At 41.2% G+C, this 26,404-nt stretch overlaps 1 protein-coding gene across 2 annotated transcripts in view; it reads right to left on the reverse strand.

Annotated features, from left to right (window-relative positions):
- Positions 1–9,206: 9,206 nt before the first annotated feature.
- The window catches only part of SUCLG2 (succinate-CoA ligase GDP-forming beta subunit), a 119,468-nt gene continuing 102,270 nt past the window's right edge, over positions 9,207–26,404 (reverse strand). Inside the window, exons 9-10 of one of the 2 annotated variants that reach the window (XM_017839168.1) lie at positions 18,196–18,316; positions 9,207–11,171 (exon numbers count right to left, since the gene is read on the reverse strand). In XM_017839168.1, the coding sequence (XP_017694657.1) occupies positions 11,056–11,171; positions 18,196–18,316 (237 nt within the window). In that variant the 3' untranslated portion in view covers positions 9,207–11,055. The remainder of the gene's footprint in view (positions 11,172–18,195; positions 18,317–26,404) is intronic. The other variant, XM_017839167.1, reaches the window with a different exon arrangement.

Here is a 26,404-nt window from a genome sequence, read left to right on the forward strand (position 1 = left end):
GTCTCTTATACCTTAGGGAAAGGATATAGCTATGTTTTGGTTATCTCGTTTCACCAAAATTGCAATGTGTTTAAACAGAAAAACACTGTGATTTTCTGTTTCATATGGAAATTGGAACCTGTGCCAGAGCTCACCCATAGCTTGATGGAAAGGATCTCGGCTGACTTGTTCCTCCTGTTGATGCCACCTCCCCTTCCCTCTCGTGGAGGTGAGGCAAACATGGAGATCAGAAAAAAAAAATTAAAAAGAATTTGGTATCTAGAAATAGATTCTGCCTTGCTTTGGGCTGTTTTTGATTGGCTTCTGTGTAATTAGCTCCTGCTCACAGTTTCTGTGATAATTGCACTCTCTATTAATTGAGCATATATCGTACTCCATGCAGTCAGCAAGTGATGAAGCTGTCAGTATTTTGTTAGCTATTACACTGCCTCATTCTTATGGGCTGTTTGATATTGGTAACAAATTAGCCAATTTATACGTCATAAATAAGATTCAAAAGCCCTGCTTTATCAGCTGGAGAGAAAAATACTGTTATCTTGGTTGACAAAATGCTTGTACTAAGATTCCCAGTGCCTTTTGGCAGGAATTCATCAGAGCAGATGTATTCCTTCTATCAGGCACCATTTGGTTCAATTATTCTTAATGTTTAATGGCAGAATAATTGAACAAAATGGTAATATATACTCCCATAAAATACTTCCATCAAATGCTTTAATTGCTGGATCTCTATAACTGCAGTGCTGAGCTCTTTATTCTGCTTATTGACATTTGACAGACCATGATCTTAATACATCACTTTCATAAATCTCTTGTTGAGCTTTATCAGAGGTGAGCACTAAACCCATGGAAACAGGTGCTCCACTGGTAAATGGGCTGGGGAACTGGAACAAACAGGAGGAAAAGCAAAGTGAGGTAAAGCTGCTCCCTCATAACCCCAGGCACTCCTGTGCAGCCACCCAAGGCAGGAGGAGGAGGGATGAGGGTGGCCACGCTTGTTCTGTGCTTTCAAGACATATTCCAAACATCTTCCCCCTGCCAGGTCTAAGTGGAAAAGCAGCTTCTTGTTTTCTACTTACCAGGCATTTAAGTTCCTGTGCTCAAAGTTCTTCCTTGGGCAAAACTCTCCCTAAACCGACAAGAGTTTGTGACAGTGATGATGTGGGGTCTGGCCCACAGTCCCTGGAGTTGGCAGAGCCAAAGGATGAAAAACAAAGGTTCCACACACTCCTGACCCTCCACTGGTGATCTGGAAAGCCTAATGACTAGACAAAAACAGCAGGAGGATGCCAGGAGATAAAGTGAGCAGGAAAGAAGGAGAAAAGTTGTAGGAAAGGGGTATATAACTGCATCCCCTGCTGTATGCAGGACATTATTCCCTGTTGCCAGGGAATAATCATGAGCTTACATTGGCTTACAGGCCAGGCAAGACTAACAAACCAGAAGAGGATCCCTGGCTCTCCAAGGCGCTGCCTGGCTTCAGTGTTGCTTGTTTGGCTAATGCTGGGTACGACTGGCCTCTGGTCACTGACCAGGGCTCCTCACTGCCAGGCAAAGGGCACAACAATCCAGCTATCACGCATCCAGAAATGGCCAGGAGTCAGTGAGGAGATGAACCCACTTTCTTCCTGCTTCTGGGAAATTCCCAGGCTGTCAGGAGCAACAGATTCTAATTTGAAACCGATTTAAGGGAAAAGCACAGAAATACCTGCCAGTGTTACATCTCTGTGTCCTGATCTTCACACTCCCAAAATCCCTGCAGGCACCACGCTGGTTTCAGGACATGCACCAGCTCTGGGACCTGGACATGCTTCTGCAGACAGGTGACATCCCAGTTTCTGCCAAAACAGGGAGTGTCCAGGAGGACAGAACAGCAGAGAAAATAGGAAGAGAAGTGAGTCCCTCCTGGGTCCCCAAAGAGCCCCACTCTGCTGAGACACCTGCTTTAACTCCAGACACGGAGCAAACAGAAACGCGGCGCAAAATCCCCTGTGAAGAATTCTGCTGGGGATTGTTAGAGGATTAAACAGAGCAGAAGGAATGGGGAAGAGATGCATTTTTAAAGCTTCTCAATTAGTTTTTAATTGCTGGCATCCAGCCAGTCTAGAGGTGCAGGGAAGGGATGGGAACCAAGGGGTCACAGCAGCTGCTCCCACCCCAGAGTCTTTCCATGGCTGGCTGATCAGAACCATGAGGGCTGCTCTGGCTGCAAGGGCAGCCTTCACCACACACTCCCACTTGTACTTTAGGCCTGATAAATTAAACATTACAGTGTTATGGATGTATTTACTGTGCTTAATTAATAAGTAGAATTTTACCAGAAAGTTGTTCTGTTTTTACCAATCTGGTTTCTTTTGTTCTTTTTTTTATGGAAAGACAGAATTGAATGAAAATTGAAAGGATGAAGTCTGTGGAAAAAATCTTACCCATTGAAGTTTTCATCACACTATGGCATTTAAGTACAGCACAAGGAAAAGCCCCTTCCAGTACCCAAAGGGGGCTACAGGAAAGATGAGTGGGACTATTCATCAGGCAGCATAGGTTTTAAACAGAAAGAGGGTAAATTTAGATTAAAGAAGAAATTCTTTCCTGTAAGGGTGGTGAGGCCCTGGCACAGGTTGCCCAGAGAAGCTGTGGCTGCCCCATCCCTGGAAGTGTTCAAGGCCAGGTTGGATGGGGCTTGGAGCAACCTGGTCTAGTGGGAGGTGGTTGGCAGGGGGGTTGGAACTAGATGATCTTTGATGGTGCCTTCCAACCCAAATCATTCAGTGATTCAGTGAAAGGGAATTATTGCAGACCATTAAAGTGGCACCCACTCTTGAGCTGTGAAATGAATGTTTCATTGTGAATCACATACACTGAGTTAGGGATGGGAGTCATGGGACATCTGCAGAGATACTGCACAGCTCTGTCCTGGAGGCTGGGAGTGACACAGGCACTTTCTGAATTACCTGCTTTTAATACCTATCTTAGAAGAGACTTGAACACAGAGTGTGGGTGGCTCTGTTATAACAGCAGCAGGCAGCAGAACAAAAGGAACCCTACATAAAAATCCTGCCATACAGGCTGCAAAAATGGGCTTTGCTTCTGCTGCTGTTGCTGCATTTTCAGATCTTTGCAAAAGCTGGGAACAACTGGGGAAGAACTCGAGCTGTGATGTGAAAAAGCTCAAGCTTAATGATGAAACCTGGAAATCAATCGTTAGAAAGAGGCACAGCTCTGGCAGACCCCTTGGTGTCCTTTGAAAGCAAGCCCTTTTCAAAGGGTAGCCTCATGAGGATGGAGATGGGAATTTCCCAAGAATAAAATCCAATGCAGCTGTCATGCAAGAACAAGCTGGCTTCAGCAGATGGAGCATGACAGTGAGAATTCTTCACGTTTGTGAGCAGCAGTTTCTACAATGGGTATAATCCAGAGAATAGTGGGGAAAAAAAATCAATAGGTGGCTACTGTTAAGGAAATCAATAGGATTGAAGCTTTAAGGCTGAGTTGTGCACATGGAGAACTGACACCAGTCTACTGTTGTCCTCAACAGTTTTGTCTTGACGAAGGAGCACTTGGCATTATGGCCATCAGAATGAGAACAGCAGTGTCCTGCTCCCATCATGGTAATCATGGAAAAAAGATTCGTTCTCTTACAAGATTCATTTTGCATGTCTGAGAAAATTTACTTTCTGCTCTGAGTATTCTCTGAAGCAAATTTAAGGACTGATCACCAGATGTTCAGCGGACAAGCTGTGGAGGTGTGTTATGTCAAGCATTTCACCAGGGCTACAAGACAATAGTTATGGAAAATTAAATGAAAAAATAATGTATTGCTTCATTTTCCCTGTGTTTTGCACATCCTTGTTTAGAGCACAACTCAAAAGGGATTAACATCTTCACATCACATTCCTCCCACTGTACAATATGGGAAAATCACTTGGGAAAACAACAGAAAAAGCCTCTGGCACTAAGGGCTTTCCAGCACTTCAGGAATATGGGATTTAGGCTGAGCAGTGCTAATCAATGAAGCTGAACTTCAGTGAATGGACAGGATTAAAAAAGTCCTAGAGAAATACTGGGAATTTGCCTGACTTTCTATTAACACTGATTTCTCTGGGCAAGCCCTAATAATTTCTGTTGACATCAGATAGGAATGATGCAGTCACAATTCTTAAAAGGCCCTTTTCTCATGTCTGCCTCAAAAATGGAAAAACAAAAGGGGTTCACCCCATCAGCTCCAGGATGAGGAAAAAGGAGGGACAAGTTCACAGCTCATCTTGCCCAGACATCTCCAGGAGCTCCTTGCACAGAGCTGACAACACCGACACACTTCCCTGGCACCCATCTCAGAGGGGAGTCAAGCACATCCTAATGACCTACTCAGGAGCAGAGGATTTTAGGCCTGGTATCTTCTAATGATAAAGAAAAGTTTTACACCTTCATAGTAAAGTTTGAGCTCCTCTGTACATGGCACAGAGGTGCACAAGGGCAGGACCTGCGTTGGCCTGCATTTGCTATGCAAACCCCATCTCACCCAGGGCTTGGTGGCAGAGTGAGAATGAGCCCTTTGATGTTCAATGGTGGCACTGCTGGGCTCCAATTGAAACACAGCACGAGCCCCTCCACAGCTGCAGGTTGGGCACTGGCTCCCCTACTGCCCAGGATATTGAGGCTGTGGGAGATCAGCTCCACGCTGCTGCCAACATCCTTTGAATGCAGCCTCTGGCCCCACATTGCTGGGGCACACGGTTGGTTTTGCTGAGCAGGCAGCCAGGTAAGGCAGGGCACCAAATACCATTTGTTTCCTGAACTGTGCTGCCTTCCAGGGTAAAGTCTTAATGAGAGCACAAGGAAGGAGAGTTGCTATGGGGACTCAGGTGCTGAGTATTGGCCCACGTTCACTCACAGAGTCAAACAGAGCAGTGTTCATGAACAAAACAGAATTTTCTAACCCCCTTTATTGACCCACCTGAGAAACAAAGGAGCAACATCCCTCCTAAGCACTTGCTGCAATGCCCTTTCTTGCCTGTGATTTTTTATTTCTGTTTTGGAGCAGCAGTCGGCATCTAACTCTAAAGAGGCTGCCACATACAATTACAGAGGGAAAGTCTTGAGGGACACAGTGCTGAAGCAGAGAGACATTTGAAATAAACTTAAAGGGAGCAGCTTTGTTTGGCTGCATGGCCTTTTGCAGCCCTGTAATTCTTTATGTCGATTATAATAGAAAGATCAAATTTCTCATTTTCTCATCTCTGTATCTAGAGAAATGCAAAAGTTCTTATGCTTGATCTCTCTGAGCCCTCCTTTCCCAGATTTGCTTACCAATACTTTGTCACTGTCACCTCTTTGATGATGGCCTGCTTGTAGGTGCCCGTGCATTCAGAAGAGTTGCTCTGTTAAATAAAAAGGACCCAGTTTCCAAATCCCATTGTGCTGCACATCCCAATAGCACTTAATTCATGGAGCAACCTATTTCTGTCAGTTGTTTCCTTCTCACCAGATTTGGCTATCCCTCTTAGATTTCATTACAAATTAACACGGATTTAATTGGGAATTGAGGGCCAGGTTATTCCCCCATCTTTGCAAACACAAGGAGGTACAGAATGAGGCATCTCCTGTCCCAGTGTGATGGGAGAAGGGAATATTATCCCCATGCTTTCTCATTCTTGATGATGTGGCAGGACTCCAAGGACACAAGGAGGGCAGATGTGGGAGACCATCGCAACTCCAGTGAGGAGCTTCTTCCTTGCAAACAGGGTGAGGTACAGCACACGTGTGAAGCAGAGCCCTGAGGACCAGTGAAGAACCCCCTGCCATCCCCACCCAGTGAGCTCCCCCCAGCTTTCTGCCCTCTGCCTGCCCATCAAGGCCACTTTGTACTTATGGAACAGAATGTGGAAGGGGTAACTCAATAGAATCAACCTGTGTCTGTCCACACACCAGAAAGGATGTTAGTCCTGTCTCCAGCCTGACACTGATCCAAGATACACAGAAAACCTTTTTCCTCTTCAATTCTCTAAGTCCTGTAGCAGAGGAATGGCCCCAAGATATGGGGAGCATCATATGCTATGAAATACTCTACTATTGCTGTCCCTGCACCACTCAGCACCCACAAACATGAACAGAACAGAAATGCAGAAGGCCAGATTCACATACACACCAGAGATCCTTCTGCAATCTGCTACCAGGTCTTGGGTAAGCCAAACTTTTTCTCACAGCAGTTATCTCTGAGGAGTAACATGAAATAATCCATGTATACTTTTATTTTTAATCTTTAGCTGGTACTTTGTGAGACTGAACAAAGGCACAGACGTGTTGAGGATTCTACCAAGGATGCATCTGTCTCCAGATGAAAGGATCCTGACATCAAACTGACTGCAGCTGGGATGGGAAAAGTTTTAAATCACTGCGATCAACACAAGTTTTGCACCAAAGTACAAATACACATGTCATGATTTCCTCTGGGTGACAGGCAAATCCTGTTATTCTACTTATGAATGGGCCTCATTAAGTAGAAAAAAAAAGTGTTGGTACAACCTGTTCCTTTTTAAATTAAACATATTAAAGCTGATAGATACCCCTAATTCTCTGCTCAGCCTTTTATGCATTGCAGTAACACCACATCCATTGTTAAGGAAAGTCTTGAGTTTGCATAATCTGCTTTTCATTTCCCTGGCAGCTGCAGATCATTCTTGGTGACTAAATTAAAAACAGTTTCTTTTAAGAATCCACTGGTTCTGTCCTTCTTTTTCCTCCCTGTACCTAAAAGTTAGGAAGGAAATAAGAAAACAAAGCCTTCCTAACAAGCATTAAATCCTATCAGATCAGGCTGGAAGGTCACCTCATCCATCCCTCTGCCCTGAGGCAAAAATCAACTCTTCTTAAGCCATCCCTGACAGATGCTCATCTAACTCTAAAAAGCACCCATTGATGATTTCACAGCCTGTTCCTTGGCTCACCTCATGGCTACAGGGCTGACCTCAATGTCCCTTACCAGAGTCAAAGCTCCTCACTGCTCGTCCTGTCCACACTGGACTTGGGGAGACTATTTCTCCTGGAAGAAGAGTATTTCTTCTCCCTTTGGAGCAGCTCTTTACATGCCTACCAAGCTTTCCTACACTTTTCACTCCTCTCGTCTCTTCTGAACATGTCTGTCTACCACTTCTCTGAAACACAACTGTTTCAGAGCCCAGCACTCCTGAATGGGCAAGTGAAATGCTCCTCAGCCCTTTTCTGCTCCTGCTTTTATTCCTGTTGTACAGAAGCAGGAGGAGAACACAGGAGGTTGAGGTCTTTGCCTCTGCAGTCAGAGCCGGACAGGTCAGGAAGAGGCACTGAGAGGATTCCAGGCTGGTGCACACCCTGTCACTGGTGCCTGCTGGTAGCAGGGGATTAGCCTGGCACTGGCAGATGGGCTGACCAGAGCATGCCCAGCTCCCAGTCAGGCAGCTGGATGCTCACACAACATATCCAGATCCAGGCCACCCAGCCCAAGCACACAAAGCAGGCAAAACCCAGTGGTGTGGGCTCAGCCAGTTTTGAGGATGACACCACAGAGAGGAAGCACAGGGAGAGAGCTTTGTGAGTGGAAAAGTGAGAAAAAAAATCCAGTAAGTTTAGTAGAGGAAGGGGAAAGAATTTGAGATGAGAAATTGAAACATGCGATGACCTGCTTTCTCCCACTTGTCCCTTGCTAGAGCTGACCTTGACTTCAAAAGAGACTCCAATTTCCTGAAAGGCAGCAAAAACAAGAAATGAAATCTCACAATCAGTTGAGGCTTACAGCAGCACTGAATGCTTGCATTCTACATGGCATGGAATAAAGCACTAAGCCCAGGAGGTTTTGGGATTTCTGTATGTTGACAGCTTTTATCAGAGGACATGGCTTGGCCGGCGCCTGGTCCTGTGCACACAGACTTCCTGGCTCTTCCAGCCCAGTGTTTCAGGCCACTCTTAAGTCCTGTGCTCAGCTCTCAGCACAAGGGGACCATCCAGGCCAACCTGACGCACAATAACCAGAGGATATTATTGTAGGTGCCCAGATCTGAAAAGCCCCAAGGCCACCAGGCACCGCTCACCTTGGAGGGCAGGGCGAGCAGACAGCCCTGCTTGGGATCTCATCTGGTGACTGATTTGCACTGACATGCTGCTCCAATCACAGCAATTCTGCACGACACCAGCTGCTTTTCCGGATGCAGGGAAGCACAGGCCTGACAAATGGGATAGTCAGCGCTCGTTAAGGACATTACTCCCGAACTCCCAGCTGTTACACTTTCTGTGAGAGAATATAAAGGTATCTTGTTAAAGACCTAACACAGTGTCAGCACTAACAGTTTCCTCCTGTTTTGCCTTCCAAGTGCCCCCGTCCTACACGGATTTATTAATGAAGGTTGAAATTTCCAGATTTAAAGGCTAATTAAATCCCACTTAAAACTTTCACAGAGGGGATTAACTGGAACTTACCCACTGCTTATGCTGCTGTTTGGTTTGTGCAGGGGGGCATTTCTCTGCTTTGGGGTTGAGCTGTACAAGGCTGGGGGAGCAGAGCTGGGGTCCCTGTGGAGGTGGGGGGCATCAGACAGGTAGACACAAAGCTGCTGGGGAAGCAAACCACACTCTTGACAACTTGTGTCTCTGTGAGCTTGAGCAAAGGCAAAGTCACAGTCCCTTCCAGGCACCACGTTCAAGTGCAATTTGTAACAGCCAAAAATCACGGGAAGTGCAACCAAAATGCCTTTCCCAGGGAGACCAAAAGTAACTTTACACAATTCCACATGCAGAGAAATGACCCGTACAAATAAAACCAACCAGTCCACAACACCACAATGAGCTGGCTGGGCACAGCCAGAGCCTCTGGTTGCAGCCACTCCACAGTGCCTGGCACAAGCGAAACGACAAACCTGCAAAGATACCAAACCAGAAAAAAATGAGAGAATTTTTGATATTACATCTGAAAAATAAAAATTATACTGTTCTATTGTGTATATGGCTTAGGAGGAATAAAACTTGCATGTGTTGTCATTAACCTATGTATAAGAAAAAATATATAGAGATAAAAAGATCTACTTTTTTAGACAAAAGGTATGTAAGAGCATAGCAATATTACCTGATTGAAACTAAATTCCCATGCATTTGATTTCACCCACCTGTCACAAAATGCTGAATGGAGGAACACAGAATGCAACAGACAAATTAAGCAGTTTTCTATTTTATAGAAAGGACAAAGTCATTAAACATGTTACTTTTTACATTTATTTGATGAAACTGTGTACATAGCATTAATCTTTGAAGAATAGTAATTGTGTACACACATAATGAATAGTTCTGAGACCACAATTTAGAGACACAGCATGAGACAACACTGCACAAACAGTTCTTCCACAGAATGTTTCTGTTTCCAGTATTAAAATATATAAAATAGAGTGAGACTGTTTTATATATTGTGGTGAGGTAAACATCTCTTCCTTCAGAGAGGTCTGTGCTTTTATGCACCTTCCAGGGAGCTGCTAACGACACCCTTCTCCTTCATTCCATCAATAACCACACACCTCGTGGCATATTTATTGCTGTTCTAATGGTCACACGTTTTCTCCTTAAGCAATATGTAGAGAAAGGAATGGAGAACAAAAAACCTGCAGGAATTGATGATAGCAACCTACCTACACTCTTTGTGTCAAGAGCCAAAGATTGGTGCAGATAATTTATTTTGAATGTAACAGTTCTAATGGAAATGTCATGAGAAATTTATTTACATTTTTCTAAGTGGAACACGGTATTGATTAGAGCCACTCAAAAAAAAATCACAATTAAGAATTTATTACACAAATTTTTACCTCTCTGCCCATTTACAAGACCGGATCATAATATCCCTTCATTTGTTCACTGTTCAAATTTATCGATGATTTTCAGCACATAAGTCCTGGGCTAAGTCAGATTTGTACCGAGTTCTTTAGTTACATGAGCTGTTTGCTATCGCCTTCTGTTCCCTGAATGAATGATTTGTGTAATTAACAGCTTGAATTCTGACTGTTACAAAAGAAGATACAATCAAAATAAATGTTGGTCAATATCTGAGCACTGAAACTCAGATTTTTTTTTTTCCTTGTACATATTTTTACTGGTGCCTGAGAAATCAAATACCTTAAAAATGGAAAAGTTCGTTTGTGTTTTATTCCAAATAAATCAGCAATGGTTTTTGGAAGTTAAATCAATTGAAGAATACTCCATGCTCCTGGGCAGAAAACTGCTTCAGTTTCTCATCTTATTTTAAAACCTCACGGCAGTGACATACTTATGAAAGAGGTTATCTCAAAAAGTTAGCAGACATTTTCCTGCTGGCAGACTCATCCTCCTGGAGCTCCCTGTATGGCCCTGCTACACCTAGAAATACTGCACCTCATTTCCAAAAACTAGAAAATAAATGAATCACATTTCACAGGCTTACAGGCACAGTAAAAGAGTGGAAGGTCTTTTCACTACCAACTGTTTAATCCCGTTTCCTATCATGAGGTATACTTTGGCATCAACAAAAGGAAATTGTCTTAAGGCAAAATCAGTGGTTGCTAAAAAAAAAAGAAAATAAACATCATTCATTTTAATAAAAATAGGTATTGTAAGCACAATTTTTTACATTATTCTAAAAGTCCATAAAAATATAAACCCGTTAGTTTGCCGACGCTTTACAATATAAAAAGATTAATTAAAATATTGTGAAATAGGTGACCTACATGTGTTTGATTAAAGAATAATCCTGTTGATACAAGTCAATTATTAATTATTGTACCTTATCATGAGTTTATCAGTAACGATTTTGGAAGGAGAGACAAAAAAGAAATTTATGAAGTATTACTTATTACAATTCTAACAAAATTACCAAAATTAGATAAAGACATAAAAACTTCTCAAGATTGTAGCTGCAAAAGTTCTGAAGCCTAACTTGCAAGCCTAAAGCCTGAGTTGGCCACGTATCACAAATTAGGTCCACCAAACCTGACGACTGCTTAGGAAAACTCCACTAATCCTCTGAAATAACAACAGGAATGATGTCTTTCCATGAGAAAAATCTTCAGGGTGTTATTTTTTGGCCACACTAGCCACTGCCTTCTTTGCTGCATCCTCAAGGTCCTTGGCAGATGTGATGGGGAGTCCACTTTCACTCAGAATGCGCTGGGCTTCATAGACATTTGTTCCTATAAAAGAAGACTGACTATAATTAGTAATTAATATTAATGAATAAATTAAAGTCGTCTAGCACATCTCTATAAAAGCAGCTAATGCTTCAAACTACACATCATTTCAGTTTAACAACAGATTCAATCAGTGGTTTAGACTGAGTTGAGAAGGAGCAACTCTTAATTTCAATTACAATTGTGACAGACAATGCAATCTGATAATAGCACTTGTATGCACCACAGGGGCTTTGTGAAGATTAAAGGGTAAATCCAGCATCCACCAGAGTCAGCAGGGACATCCAGCAAGAGCAGTGGATAATGGAGCATGGATCAGGCCTCTAGGACACTCAGATCTAACACACTTATTAGCCACAATTAGCTACAGCTAATCAGCAGCAGAAAGTCAACAATAACTAAAATTCGCCCATGGTAACTGAAAGCTGCAAAATGGGCTAAGGAAAGGCAAATATGTGGGTAATCCTGAAAATACAACTGGTTTTGAGCTGTTCTTGAATATGCTTTTGGATTTCTGCTAAAAAGGGGGAACACAGAGAACCCTGAAGTATTCAGCACGACACCATTCCCTCCTCTCCTCTGCACTAAATTACTACAATCACAGAATCATTTAGGCTGGAAAAGACCCTTAAGATCATCGAGTCCAACTGTAAACCCAGCACTGCCAAGTCCATCACTAAACCATGTCCCTGAGCACAACATCTGCCCCACCTCAAAGGAGACTGTACAGATATAAAAGACAAGGGCTCCATTTTGCAAGTAAAAAGCTCAACTTTAGTCAATAGAACACACGCACGGGAAAGGAGAAAAGCCCCCAAACTGAAAAAGATATTTCAGGAAAGTTCATTTTCCCCACTGCTCACACTCATATAAAAGACAAGCAGAGCACCTCACTTTCCCATTTATTTTAGCTCATTGTTTTTGGAAAACCAAGGAAAATCAGAAAATCTGACATCTCCAGAGCCTTCTCCAGCAAAGCTGGGTGGCACTTTTGATCACTGCTATGCTCTGTCCACAGAAGAACCTGGAGTCAGACATCCTACTGAGGAAGCAGAATCCACACGTTGGGATCACACACTGGCCAGAAGCACAAGGTCCTGAGCAGATCCTCTTCAGAATCATTCCTATCCCCCTCCTCTATGTCATGTTCCTTGTTCATTTGCCATGTCAAAATGCTTAATTACTTTGTAATTCCTAGACCTAGCAAAATGAATTTTAATTATATTTGGAGCTATACACTAATTATACCCTTAATTATTAACCAAGCAAGAAGCAGACTCTTTACTCTGCAGCTTCCAGAATGCTCATTTTAAAGGATGATTTTTTTTTTCTTGGCAGGCTTCATAAAACGTCTGAAATGGTACAACAGAAGTGGAGAATTTCAAAAGCCTGTTTCATCAGCGTGCTCAAGTCAGGATTCCCACTCCTGGCACTGAAAGGGAGCAAAGACATCCCTGTCACAGCAGGCCCAGCACTCTGTGATGGGAGAGGCAGGTGTTGGGAAGAGGAATGTGGGACCCCATCTGCTCCCTGTGTAAAAGGCACTGGCAGAACAGGTCGTGCTTCCCATCGATATGCAGAGGACGCACTGTAGGACTTGTGTAGGAAGGTCAAAGACATCTGAAATCTCTGACAGAAGGGGGATTTGGTTGCTTGGTAACATCCAGAACTGTACAGAACTTTTCCTATAGAAAAAAATAATATCAGAGGCAAAAAAGAGCATAAGATTAGATTTTTGTTCAACCATCCTGTAGGAGATAACGTGGAGGCTGCTGCCTGTCAGCACAGCACTGCACAGGGGAGGCAGGAGGCATTGCCAAGGTCCTCTTCTCTGTTAAGTCCCTCACATTTGTACAGTGACTCCCATCAAGCCTTGAAGGTTTTGTCTATTATTGAGATACAAGTGTGATAAACATTTAAAGCAGTCAAGATTGTACTGATCTTTCAAACAGGATTCTACAAGACAAAGTGTTGTGAGGAGGCAAAAAATGGAAAGAGGTAAATTTTCCTGGAAATTTTCCCACAGAGAAAAATTATTGTGCTGTTTGTGATAGCCATGTACTTAAAACTAACTTTTGCTCTTCACTAAGTGGCCAATATTAATTTACTAACGGGTCCAATACATTGGATCTGTTCTGCACTGCATTGATTGCTCTCCACACCACTTGTCTAACATGCATTACAAAATCAATACAAAACACAGGCCCCTAAGAAGGGAGGGGGAGTTTATGCAGGGAAATGAAAAGATGAAAGCTAAAAAAAAAAAATAAATCTTACTGCAGTCAAAAGAGTAAGAGTACATTTTGTATTTATTAAATAAAATACTTTTATAGGCAAGCCATACAACTAAACACATTGTTCAGCAAGCATTTCCTTTGCTGTAATTTTCTTTTAAGTGATGGCTTTTTATCTCATTGTGATTAAGTATTTTAGCTATGTGGAGAATATGGAAATTATACCAAGAGCCTGCTGAAAGCAGAGGTAAGAGATTGAAAATTAAACATTCAGAAAACACTGGAAACGTTTAGGAATCTACAAAGAGTCTTGTTGCAACAGTCGGTAAAATAAACAAATAAAGAATCCCACTATTCCAACATTAACCTCCTGCCACTGGATGGTGTCAGAGAACTGTAAACAGAATCCCATACCCAGACTACCAGAATAACCTGCCCTTCACCTGTGCTGCAGCCAACTGAGAACAGAAAATTCAGAGGACTGAAGGCTGAGGGGCTTTTGTTGTTGTTGGGTTTTTTGTTTGTTTGCTTTGGTTTGCTTTTTGGTAGGTTTTTTTTTTTTTTTTCAAACTGGACTCTATTAAGGGAATGGCTTTCTAACAAGGAAAAGAAGTTTTTTGCCTTCTGACACATATTACTGTCAATGACACTCCATGGAAAACCAGGAAAGATGAATTTTAACAGCATTTACCTTCAGGCTTTGTAATCTAAACACTCTCCTGCTGAAACCTGGGTTCTGAAACAACCTCTCAGTCTGTGTACATGCAATCTCTCACATTTACACTCCCATTGCCTTCAAATCTCTGCTATCTGTAGCAAATATATTCAGCTCATTACCAACGAATCCTAGTCATAAATATTCTGTCTAAGCATGTTTCTATAAATGGTAAGATTATACCAACACACATTGTAAGAACTGCAGAGGCTGAATGAAAATCAAACAAATAAAACACCCCCGATCATACTTCGTATGCAGGATTTGGATAATGTTCCTTTATTCATTTGCACTGCCATAAAACCATTAGGAACAGGCTAAATTGCCACTGTTTAATGCTGATGGCTGCAGAGGATGCAGGAGTCTGCAATGCCATTTCTGGCTTTTCAGGTAAATAAGATATAAGGGGATAAGTAATATGCATTTGGAATATACTGAAGAAGACTAACGTGTAAAATAATCTGATCTACCCAGAACATCCTGCTATAGCAAAAAATTCACAATATGCAGAATGTCAAAAAGTATTAGACATGAACACGCTGTGCCCACCAAGAGCAAGGTTCCAGCTTTGATCTGCTGCAGTGCTGAGTGTACTGAGAGTCAAATCCCCCCCTTGCAGAAGTGTGACTCTGCAACACCCCATCCCTCTCTCTTGACAGGCAATTTGGGATACTAACAATCCAAAAATCAGACATACAAACTAAACCATACTTGTAAGTGAGATACACAAGCTGTAGCAAAACCTAATTTGTGTGTAAAAGATTTCTGAATATTTTAAATAAATATTTAGATTCTGAAAAACACAGAAGGTCACTAATCACAAAAATGGAATATATAAAAAGAAATTTTTGAGTCAGATGTTTGAATAAAAGCCAACTTGCTCCTAGCAGAGTTTCAACATATTAAGTAGTTCTAATTCTTCCCAATTCTTCTTGTCCTGTGACCAAAGAAGCACAAAATTCACTTCTTGAAAGAGAAAGAACGTATAATTTCCAGTATAGGAAGCAGATATCTAATTCACAATTCTTTTTTATTCTCCCCTCTTTTCATCTAGCTCTGAGCTACATAAACAAGAAACAAGTTTTGGCTTCTGCTCAGCACTCCCAGCTAGTTTTCACAAAACTTAACTGAAGTACATTACATTTTAAAGGGAAAAAAATCCTGCCTAAAGCCAGCAGCAGTTAGTTTTCGATCTGAAAAAGATAAAAACTGAAATATGTGGTTTCTCCATTTGTCCACGAGCTTTTTAAACAATAATCCTGTGTCTCAGCTGGTGAGTTCTTTACTGATAAGGGAAGCAAACATATGTAATTATAAAGTTACCATTTTCAAAGAGGAGAGTAATCCTTTCTTTATCCACTGGTAAAACGGCTTGTAATTATTATACAACTGAGAACAAAGATTTGTCCACAGAATCCTACTAAATCAAGACAGATTTGACTGATTAAAACTCTAGTCATCAAGACACTTGTAGTACAGTGCACGCAGGCAAAGAGCCTTTAAAGTGCAGGTCACAAATCTGCTAGATTTATGGAAATAATCACAAACCTTCTGTTGGAAAAATGTTCAAAATGGAAATCCAAAAGACTGCTTGCTCCTTTTTCTCCTTTTGAACTGTAAAATGATGTTTTTAAAAGTCTGGGGTAGTTTTATTGCTTCCACAGTACTCATTATTAATTCAAAATCCTTATATGTTTAAATAACCCGGTGTGAGTTCAAAGAAGAACAACAGTGACGATTAAGGATCCAGAGGGATTGATTTCTGAGAAAAGATTAAAAGGACCAAACAGATAGATAGATAGACAGATAGATAGATAAATAGATAGATAGATAGATAGATAAATTGCCTGATTGGGTGATTAAGGAGGCAGAGAAAGCAGGAGTTGCTATCTAACAATTTCTAAGTCCAACATCTGAAGGTTGTAAACATCACAGCTCTTTGTTTGGTATGAACTAGAAATGAAAGAAGGAATTAAAACCTTCTGTGACAAAGATTATACAAAAGTTGGAGCTTTGCTGTATTATTATGGCACCGAGTCTCCTAAAAAAACCCCATGGTATTACCATCTCCAGAGTCAGCAACTAGTCCAGGAGAAGCATTATTACCAAGAGTGAAGTAGGAAATCAGTACAGAGTGAGCAGCCTCGGGAAGGTGGTCACCTAAAGATATTTGCATCAAAGTCTGTGTTCAACATTCCGACGACTCAGCTTCGATCTCTGTGCATGAAGCAGCAAATGAGTCAAACATCAGGGGCACGAGAGGAACAGGTACCTCTGCAACCTGCAGGCAGAAGCATTCCTGCTCCTCACCTTCTCTTCCACACAAACTCTGCAGTGCAGTAGCACTGGGACTCTTCTCATTCAGCCCAGCTTTGCCTCTTGTAATCTCTCAGAAGTCATGTTAAAAAAAAAAAAGTCACTCTTTTTTGTATAGAATCATGGAAGTATCAAAATTACTGGAGAAAGGTCAAGCAAACCCAGTGGCAGACCCAGTGGACTGCAGTTTAAAATAAGCAAGTTGATTTTCTTGTTTTTCTTACAGGAGTTTCAAATATTGCAGTAGAAACATCTTGTTCATAAGGAAAACTAACGGCTTTTTCAATATCTTCACTTAAAAAACAGTAGCTACAATAGATGAGCAGTCTTGCAGATCTGACAGATAAACTTTTTCCCAGCTATGACAGACAGGAAAAGTTTTCTTGCTATGACAAAAAGCTAAATAACATCGCCTAGAGCTGATAAACAATGAGATTTTGTATTATTAAACTTTCCTACTTCTAACCAACATCCATCAGTCTCTTCTTCATCCATATTAAACTATTTACTTAGTCTCTTAACATGTTGACTGGTGCTGCATCATCCAAAGAAAATTTCCACAATGTTTCTAAAATCCCTTTTAGAGTACTTAAATTTCCCTGCACTTACCACAGCAAAAGTCGAGCCAGCACATGTAGTGTAGCATGAGAATGAGGGATGGGAAAACCCCCTTTCTCATGAAGGACAAAATAAGTATCCCCCTAACCAAAGGGCTTTGTGGCTAATCTACACATTCAGGAGTCCTGGTGGTGTTATACTTTGAAAAGGAAAAAGTCTGGTGTATTCAGAACATATTTTCCTCACCCTTCTATCATAGTGTAAAAAACCACTACAGTTTTGTATCTCAGGTCCATAAAGGGATGCATTTCCTCCTTTCATTATCAATGCTGAGTGACAGGACATTTTATGCTCTTTACACACACCCAAACGTGAATATTGATGGTTTTGAGGAAGAGGCCTTAAAAAACTCCCAGAAACTCTTCTGTTTTCCAAAACCACTTAGCCAAAAGGAAATGTTTTAAGCTTACCAGAGTTGTGTGCTGATTGCAATCAAAGCACTTTTCACACAAGGGCAGAAGAATCTCCCTCCCTCCCTCCTTCAGGGCACTTCTCAGAAATTAGAGGCAGAACTCCACACCCACTGCCATTACAGTAAAGCTTGAAACTGCCAAAGAGTGCTCGTCCTCACCCCTCTATTGCTTTTCTTGTTTCTTGTGTAACAATGTTGGATGTACAAAAAAAAAATAAAATCCCTTACCATTACCAAATCTTCTGGTTTTAAATGGATTTTAGCTGGATTGGGTATTTGGGCAGAGGAATATGTTACAGTAATTTCTCTCTCACAAATACTGTTTCAAACATCTTTCTTTTAATTACGGGATTGGAGTAAACTTAAGAAAACTATACTTTGCTGCAGGTTTAGCAATAATGGAATTGCATTCAGCAAAAAAAAAAAATCATTTGAAAGAGAAATACCTTTCAGTAAACAGAAACTTGCAGCAAAATAATTCCTATTTGCATTGCAAATCTCACAGGCAAACCCATAATGCTTCCACTGCAAAATTTCACTGCTTCAAGTACCACCAGGGACCACAGCTACAGAAATACGAGTTTATTGACTTCAGGTCATGCTATGGCTGGAGAACTGGACATTTTCTTACTGTGTGGGAGCACTCTGTTTAGAGCCTTGAGACAGAAGAAAGCCCAAGTGGGTTACTGGGCACCTGAGGGATGATTTGGGTCTGAAACCATCAGCACTCACCTTCCAGTCTGACCACCAGAGGTACTTTCAGCCCAAGCTCTCGACAGGCTTTGGTGATACCATTGGCTATGATGGCACAGTTCACGATCCCACCAAATATGTTTACAAGGATTGCTTCAACCTGGAGGAGAGAAACCGAGCAGGAAATAAATAAGGGGTTGTTTACGTGTTGTTTTGGCTTTGTTTTATAAATAAACACAAGCAAAAGATCCAAATCAGGGAACAAATTACCCTCAGTCAAGCAGGTTCTCATTTATGGAAGGTACAAGCTTCACCTCTGCACTCAGAGAACGCTGAGTCTATTGTTGCTGTAGTGTACAGCAGTGATTAATTGTCTTGGTCTAAACTGGCATGGTAATTAATGTCATATACACAGTATTGTACATAAAAAAGTGAATTTCTACCAGTAAGTATAAATAAAAAGAGCTTAAACAATATTTTGATTTTTTTTTTAAATGTATTGAATAATCATCAGAGGTTGGAGCTCAGAAAATAGTGTAGGAATGTGTGATGCACACGCAATGAAATATTCATGTGGACACTTCACAAAACAATCTGGATCTTCACTTTATCAAAAGCAGTACAGAGGAAAAGGTAATATACTTGCCCTGGCTTGATAAAGAGGAGTAAAAATCCCTTCTAATTAACAAGGAGAGGCATGTAATGAAAAGCATTCATTACAACAGGTTAACTGATAACCTCAAAAAACTGCTATTCATCAGTTTCTGAAAACTGCAATTTCTGCACCTAATTCACAATTAAATTACCCTGCACAACATACAAGACATTAATATATACAAGATATTAATATAATTTCTTTCCACTTGCTAAGTTAGTATAATATTAACCCAAGCACATACACCAGACTTCCAACCATGCCTTATTATGCTGAGGAGGTCACCATAAGGTTGTGGTTGTGCTGTTTCTCATTCCACAATGGAGCTAATCCACAGCTCTTGGGGTGCTCTACAACAAGCTTCACTGGGTGTCACAAACAAGCTTTGCCAGAATCACGTTGACTCAAAAAACCGACAAGATAAAGAAGGGATTAGGTCTGAAGGAATGAAATATCACTGGATTTCACTTGGGCATGATGTCAACCACAGTTATGCTCAACTCACTGCACCCGATGAACGGATTCACTGTGCCCACCTCCAGGTAGCCAGACTCATTCCAGCACCAAGGAAATCCCCTGTGGTCACACACGTTTAGAGCTCTGCAAAATCAGCTTTAATATTTCTCTGCAGACAAAACGTGCCAATTAACTCCTGTGACGTGCAGTCACACGCACAGACTGAAGGCTCACCACTGGCAGTAACACTGCCAGCCACAGTACCAAAGGGAAACAAGACATCTCAACAAATGCTTTATTTCCCACAAGAAATTGTCTCAGTCCTTAAGCAGTTCTCTAGACTGCAAGAACCTCATTTACTGGTGTAAATGCAGTGTTTGCATCACACCACTGAATCACAGAAACATGGAATGGTTTGAGTGGGAAGGGACCTTAAAAACGATCTTGTTCCAAACCCCTGCTATGGGCAGGGACATCTTCCACTAGACCAGGTTGCTCAAAAATTGAACTCCAGTGCTCACACCACAGTCATAAAATGAAGCTGGCAATGGGACCATGTCATTGACATCTTGCTCATCACCTGCTGCTCCTTTCAGCTCTAAGATTTTTCATGATGCCACCCAAAAGTGGTCAAAACAGCTTCCATCTGAGCATCTGGGATATAGCCCCATTTTCTCCTCTCAAATTTATTAGACACCACCTCTTTGATGTAGTGCTGATGTGCCAGGACACTGCCTCCCCCTGCTTCTTGTCTCCTCTTACTATTTGCAGTGGAGTTAGTTACCCAATTAAGACCTTCAGGGCATGAAAAACCTCTAATGTTATATAAGTAGAGCAATAATAAACTCCCATAAAAACCCCGATACCCAAATTTCTCCCTCTGAGATTAAGTACAATGATCCAATACATGACACCAACCATTTCAGTTCATGAAGCCTGCACAGTAACAGCCTGGATATGGCTCATGGCATGGCTTCCTCATCCCAGGCAAGGCACACTGGGCATCAGAAGGAAATTTATAACCCAGTCAAACCAGAACATACATTTTAATTTATTTCATAACTCTTTCTTATAGATTTGACACTTTCATGTCATGTTAAATACATGCATTTACCAGTTTAGGTTTTACTGGATATTAAGCTGGCGATGCCATTTCAATTATTTATTTTACCTCTGTGTTACAAAATCCTTAACTCTGCAGAAGCTACCAACAGTAAAAGCTTAGAAGGCCTCTTCTCTGCCTTGCTCCTATTGCTTGTGCATACAAAAACTTTCCTGCTGTGAGGAAGTAGAACAACATAAAAGAAAAAATGGAGCCCTTCAAATTCTTATCACATTAACCCTTGTGGCAGAGATATCTCTGTGCAAAGCAATTTGGTGCTAAAACACACTAGTGATAGATTCCAACAGTGGGACAAGCCACACACACCATTCCACCCCTTCTAATACATCCTCCTAATTCAGGGACATTGCACCAGACATGTGACAGATCAACTTAACCGAGTGTGTTTACATTATTAGAGATAAGGAGGAGGATATTATGTCCAGTACAGATATTTTAATTCCTAACTCAGACATTCTCATTTAAGGATCTGCTTTTCAGCTCTCAAGCGGAATTTTAATCAGGCCTTCTAATCCATTGGCAGCAAAAGGAAAAAAAAAGTTGAAGGAAATTAGATGCAGCTTGGATAATTGATGTTGGTATGCTTGGCTTTAATAAAAATACACTGTTAAATTAGAGAAGAGTCTAAAAGGATTCCATCAATAGGAAACTGCATCAGGTAGAGAATTCGATCTTGGGTTTTATTGTAATTTTCCAAATAAGCCAAAAGATCAGTTCAAATCATGCTGAGATTCACTTTAACTCTGCTGAAATCTGTGAACATTGTTTATATTTGCTTCTGCAGCCTGACCAGATCCTGCATTTCCAGCTCAAAGAACTTTAAGATTCAGACCCAGCAGATGGATGAAGAGGTTTTCAGCGTTTTGTGTGCACAGAGAATGCACAATCTCTGTATTACTTGAGCCTATGAGAAAAGTAAACCTCTCATTCCAGATCAGAACCTTATATATCCACATGCTGAGTGTCTAATGCACGTGAACTATCAGACATCAAGGAGAGGGCAAACTGCCTACTGACAGAACAGGTTACTAAATACATCATTACTCTAATAACCATTTTTACCCACCAGTATGCCTTATAATTTTTTTTCTACTTCAGCAACATCATTAAATGTTAAATTATTAACTAAAGATAGCAGCATGTCCACGGGTTAAGCTTTTTTTCATCCACCAAAACAACTGATAGATGTGAAATCACCATCAGACGTACTTGCAACTGATCATGGATTCCTCTGGAGAAACAAGGGAACCCCCAATAGCATGAAGATATCACCATCAATGTTGGTAAAAACCCACAGTCTGCCCGGCCTCAGCACCAGTGCTGGGAAGCCAAAGGGATAGAAACTGAGTGCTGCACCATCACTGTCTTCATGTTTGATATCCTATCAAATCTTTGCAGATACTGGAATATCCATTAATCCCACTCCAAAATGCTATAAAAACATATATGCAGACACACAGAGTAATTTTTCACTTTATATAAGAAACTAGATATATTTATGTATAGCTCTACCTATATGAAATCTATGTTGCTTTATTAATAAAATGAATAGTTTTAATTTACAGTGATTTTTTTGTAAAGTCAGCTTTGTCAAAGCCCACAAATCTGCTTTGACTGGTTGGCACCAACACCACTCCCCCCAACCCAAATAAGTGTAATTGTATACTAAACAAAGCAAAGGTGTTAGGAGATTACTGTTAGAACTGTATTGGATCACTGACGTGATCTACCAGGCTGCCAGATTCCTCACAACTAAGGGCATTTTAGGTACAGCAGAAGTAGCTTTAACACACCTGGTTGCTCTCTAAAAAAATCAGATAAAGTGTGTGTGCATTTACTATATCCTCCTATTATTTTTTTCTCCAAAATGTTCTTAGCCCTAACAAAACGCACACCGACTTCTGATCATCATACAGTTAAGGTTTAATGAAGGCAGGACCTATAAAACATTCCACCTTTCCCAAAGCCCATTTATAAATCTATACTGGGGACGTCTGGCTGTCTGCAGCCGCTGCATTCCAGTCTGCTGACCTGAGCCTGCACTTACAGCACAAGTTCTGTACACAAAAAGAGAGAGGACAAAAACCTGACACTTGAAAGTTGTTGCTTCTCTTTGATCTTCCACCTTTGCTGTTACCACAAAACAACTACAACAGGTGCAAGATAACAACGTGCTGCAGCTCCAAACGGGTAATTCACACGGAGTCAAGCTCTGAATCTCACAAAGAACAGAAATCCAACCAGGAATGCAATTCAGCTTAGGCTGAGGTTTCATAATCATTTGGAGATGACCCAAGTACAGGCAGACACCAAACAATCTGTCCTGCTTTCCCCCTCCCTGTCCTGCACATTAACACCCCTCCACTCTTGCCATATCAGCATCTGAGCTCTGTGGATCCAAAATCCTCTGGATCTGACTGACCCTGCAGACAAAACCAATACTGGCCCTGAAGGGAGGAAGAGCCCCCAATGTGCTGTGAGAACCTGAGGCAAGGTGGGAATGTGCCAGCAATAGTGAAACCACTGAGCTACTGCCTTTCAGGATAAGGTTGAGTATTAGTTATGTACAAAAATGTGAGGCCAGAAATACAACTAGAGAACTGTCCAATAAAAATCAAAGCCCAAATGACTGTACAGCACAGATTTCTTCTGAATACTACTGAATAGTACACTGGAACATAAGTATTCATTTTTTTTTTTTAATAGAAGTTTTAAAATATGTTCTTTAAATAAACATTTTGGAATGGCTGACGAAGACAGCTCAAAACCATGATTATTCCAAGATTCAGATCCCTTTAATCAAAGTTTCTGCTAGTGCATTTTTTGAGAAACTCTTTCAACTCCACTGCCCTTTCTCATCTTTTCCCTTATATGCACACAGAGATGCATGAATGCTCACACAGAGAACTATAAATATTATTATAAAATCACCAATGTAATCTCTGGCCTTCCTGGAAATTGTGACTCTGAAGCTCAGTTCATGTATTTTATTCAGCAATTGTCAGTAAAACTACATCTGCAGCAACAATAAAAGTTACACATGCAAAGGATGTGCTCATGGTTTGTTTGATTGAAATCTGAAAAAAACCATCTTCACATTTCAAGCTAAGTGAATTCATTTATTGACCACTCCTAACTCTTTCATCAGCTAAAAGTGCACCCAGACAGCAGGAAACAGACTGTATTTGTCAAGTTTTCTTCTCCAGGATGCCACAGGGCACATCTATGTGGAAGGCTTGGGTTTGCATGGTACAGCTGGCAAACATGTTCCTGCCTGGAGGCTCACAGCATTTTTTGAGGTTAAAACATGCATCTTGTCTCCCAACCCTTCTGGTCAGCAGAGTCTTACTTTGTGTCTGCAAAAGCACATTCTTTCACCAAATGAAGTCATTAAGGTGCCAGAAAATAAGTAAGAAAAGCAAGTCAGCAGCACAATGACAGGCATTTTTTTCTTCCCTCCTTCATTCAACAGAATTAACACCGTGCAAGGATGATATTTCAAGTCACTCAAACATTTTAAAGACTGTGGGGAAGCTCACAGGACACAAGCTGGGACACAAGCACCGAGGATCCAGATGTATTCCCAGTTCATGGAAGGAAAGTAAAGGTGCTGTCACCTGCAGCTGGATCCAGACATCCACTACTGCAAACACACACAAACCTGACAAGCACTGCCACTTAAAACTTTTATATTCCTATTCTGATCTTCAGAGATGATTTGCACCTCAAATCCCAGAGAATCCCAGTTAAAAAGAAGGGCATTTTAAGAGGTAGGTAATAATACTAAGAAAAAACCAAACCACTGGGTAAAATGGGCTGGACAGTTCTCCACTTTGAATCCAATAAGGTGCATTTAATCCTTCCTATTATTCCATTGGTCTTTATTATTCATTCATTCATAGTTACCAAATAGTTTCAATATGAAAGAAGCAGACTATCTCCAATTCTCAATAAAATGTAATAAAATGTAATAAAACAGAAGCCATACACTTGCATCTTCACTCTTTATCCTTCTGCTCCAATTGATAAGTCAGATACAAACATCTTTATATATATCTCTATATTAGTACAACTTGGGCCACAGGTCAAATGTAATGTTTTCTTATTCAGTTTTGAAATATTACTCTAATCCTCCAGCTTTTTATCTCAGACATTTATGGTTCATTTGAAAATAAAGATTAAACTTACTGTATCTAAGCAGCACGAAAGATTTACAAACACAAAAACATTTGCTTAAAATACCCACTAGAGGACAGTGCAATTCAATGTGGAACAGAGATGTAAAAACCCCTCTGGAGAGGAGAGCAGCGTTATTTTTTCTACTTAAAGCCAAACTATCTGATTTTGCTTTATAAAAAATGATGCAAAATATTACTCTGCCTCTTTTGGATGGAATTTTGAAAGTCTGAAGGTGATAAATTTAAGGAAGCTGAATCAACAAAAAGCAAAGCAAGAAAGCTTGCAGTCAGGTGAAGAAATGCTGATACAATGTAATTTTGAATGTCTTGTACTATTCTAAAACAGGTCAAGGTTTTAAATTCAGTGGTAATGCACCTTGATGCCCTGGCAGGAAAGGAACTCTGATAAATCTCAAAAATAAAATTTGGATTTTTCTGTCTGGGGGGACCAACTGACAGGTAGGAAAAATCGAGTAAGGATTTTATCCAAAGATAATTTTTGGCCTATACTCAAGATGTTCCTGAGGAACACAAGTCTCACCAAGAGCGAATGCCCTGGTCCTGCCACATCCCACTGGAAGCGAAGCCCTTTCCTTGGATGGCAGGTGAGATGGCAGTACCTGGCCTGGCACTGGAGAGAGCCTTTCTGAAACACAACTCCTTTGGTGCCATTCTAAGAGTCCCAAATACCACAGTTTTTCTGTGGGTCCAGTTTCTGGTGTGTTAAAACAGCCAGCTTACAGTCTTCAGTCCTTCCTGCTTACAGTAAATTCAGGATCCAGAACAGGATACACATTTACTGGCTTTTGCTGGTTTGAAAACAATTCAGCAACAATCCTCTGCTGGCTGACCAGATCCAGGTTGTGGCACATGCAGGTCAGGAGGGTTCTGGGGCAGGGAGAGCTCTGGTACCCTCCAAAACTAAAGACACCTCCCAGAACAGACCACCAGGAACATCTCCACCGTGGGATTTTGTCTTAATTCTCTGTAGCACTGACACAAGAATAAAAATTAAGGGATCAGAGCTCATTAAATTAATAGCATGAGATGAAATGAAGACTGGCAGATTACACAGCACAGTGCTGTATTTGGAAACAGTCCCTGGAGCCCTTCCTTTGACCAGCTGCAAGGAGCCTATGTTTTGGGAACAGAAATATTCCAATTCCAGACACACAGACTCTTTCAAATTCCAAAATATCACGGCAGATAGCACCGTGGCCTCAGGAACCTTTATTTCGATTGAATTCCAGTGAGAAGTCTCAGATCAAGATGGTTCTGGGAGTGTTTCCTCATCTGCAGGACACACACACTGCACAGCCTGAGCCTTGGCACAGACACACCCATCACAACAATCCATCATTCCCATGCAGCCCTTGGTATGGGATCACACTTGAGGTGTGGTCATGAAGATGCAAACTATCACATGCTTTCTGTGCCTGTGCTCCCACCTGGCCAGGGATCAGTCCTGTCCTGCCCAGAGACCACAAACCCCTCCTTAATGATCCAGGCAGAGCAGGCAGGGGGTGTCTGCAACCACACAGGCATGTTCTTTCACTGATATGTAGCACAACCACTTCCTAATACAAGCCTTATTTATGATAGATAGGGACAAGAATAAAGAAAAAGAGGGAAAGAGCAAAAGAAAATACTGAAACCACTGTTCTGAAATATATTTGAGAATCAGGACAACAGCTTTTACTATTGTTTTGGGGATAAAATGCAGCAGGTAGTTCCTAAAACAACTGTATTTTGCAGACTTAAATATCTGAGCTTCAAGGAGACTGAGCCCCTGGATGAGCAGATCACACTGCAGAACAATATAGGAATGACAACTAC

Source organism: Lepidothrix coronata, unplaced genomic scaffold (assembly GCF_001604755.1).
Source record: "Lepidothrix coronata isolate B3197 unplaced genomic scaffold, Lepidothrix_coronata-1.0 Scaffold381, whole genome shotgun sequence".
Taxonomy (NCBI): domain Eukaryota; kingdom Metazoa; phylum Chordata; class Aves; order Passeriformes; family Pipridae; genus Lepidothrix; species Lepidothrix coronata.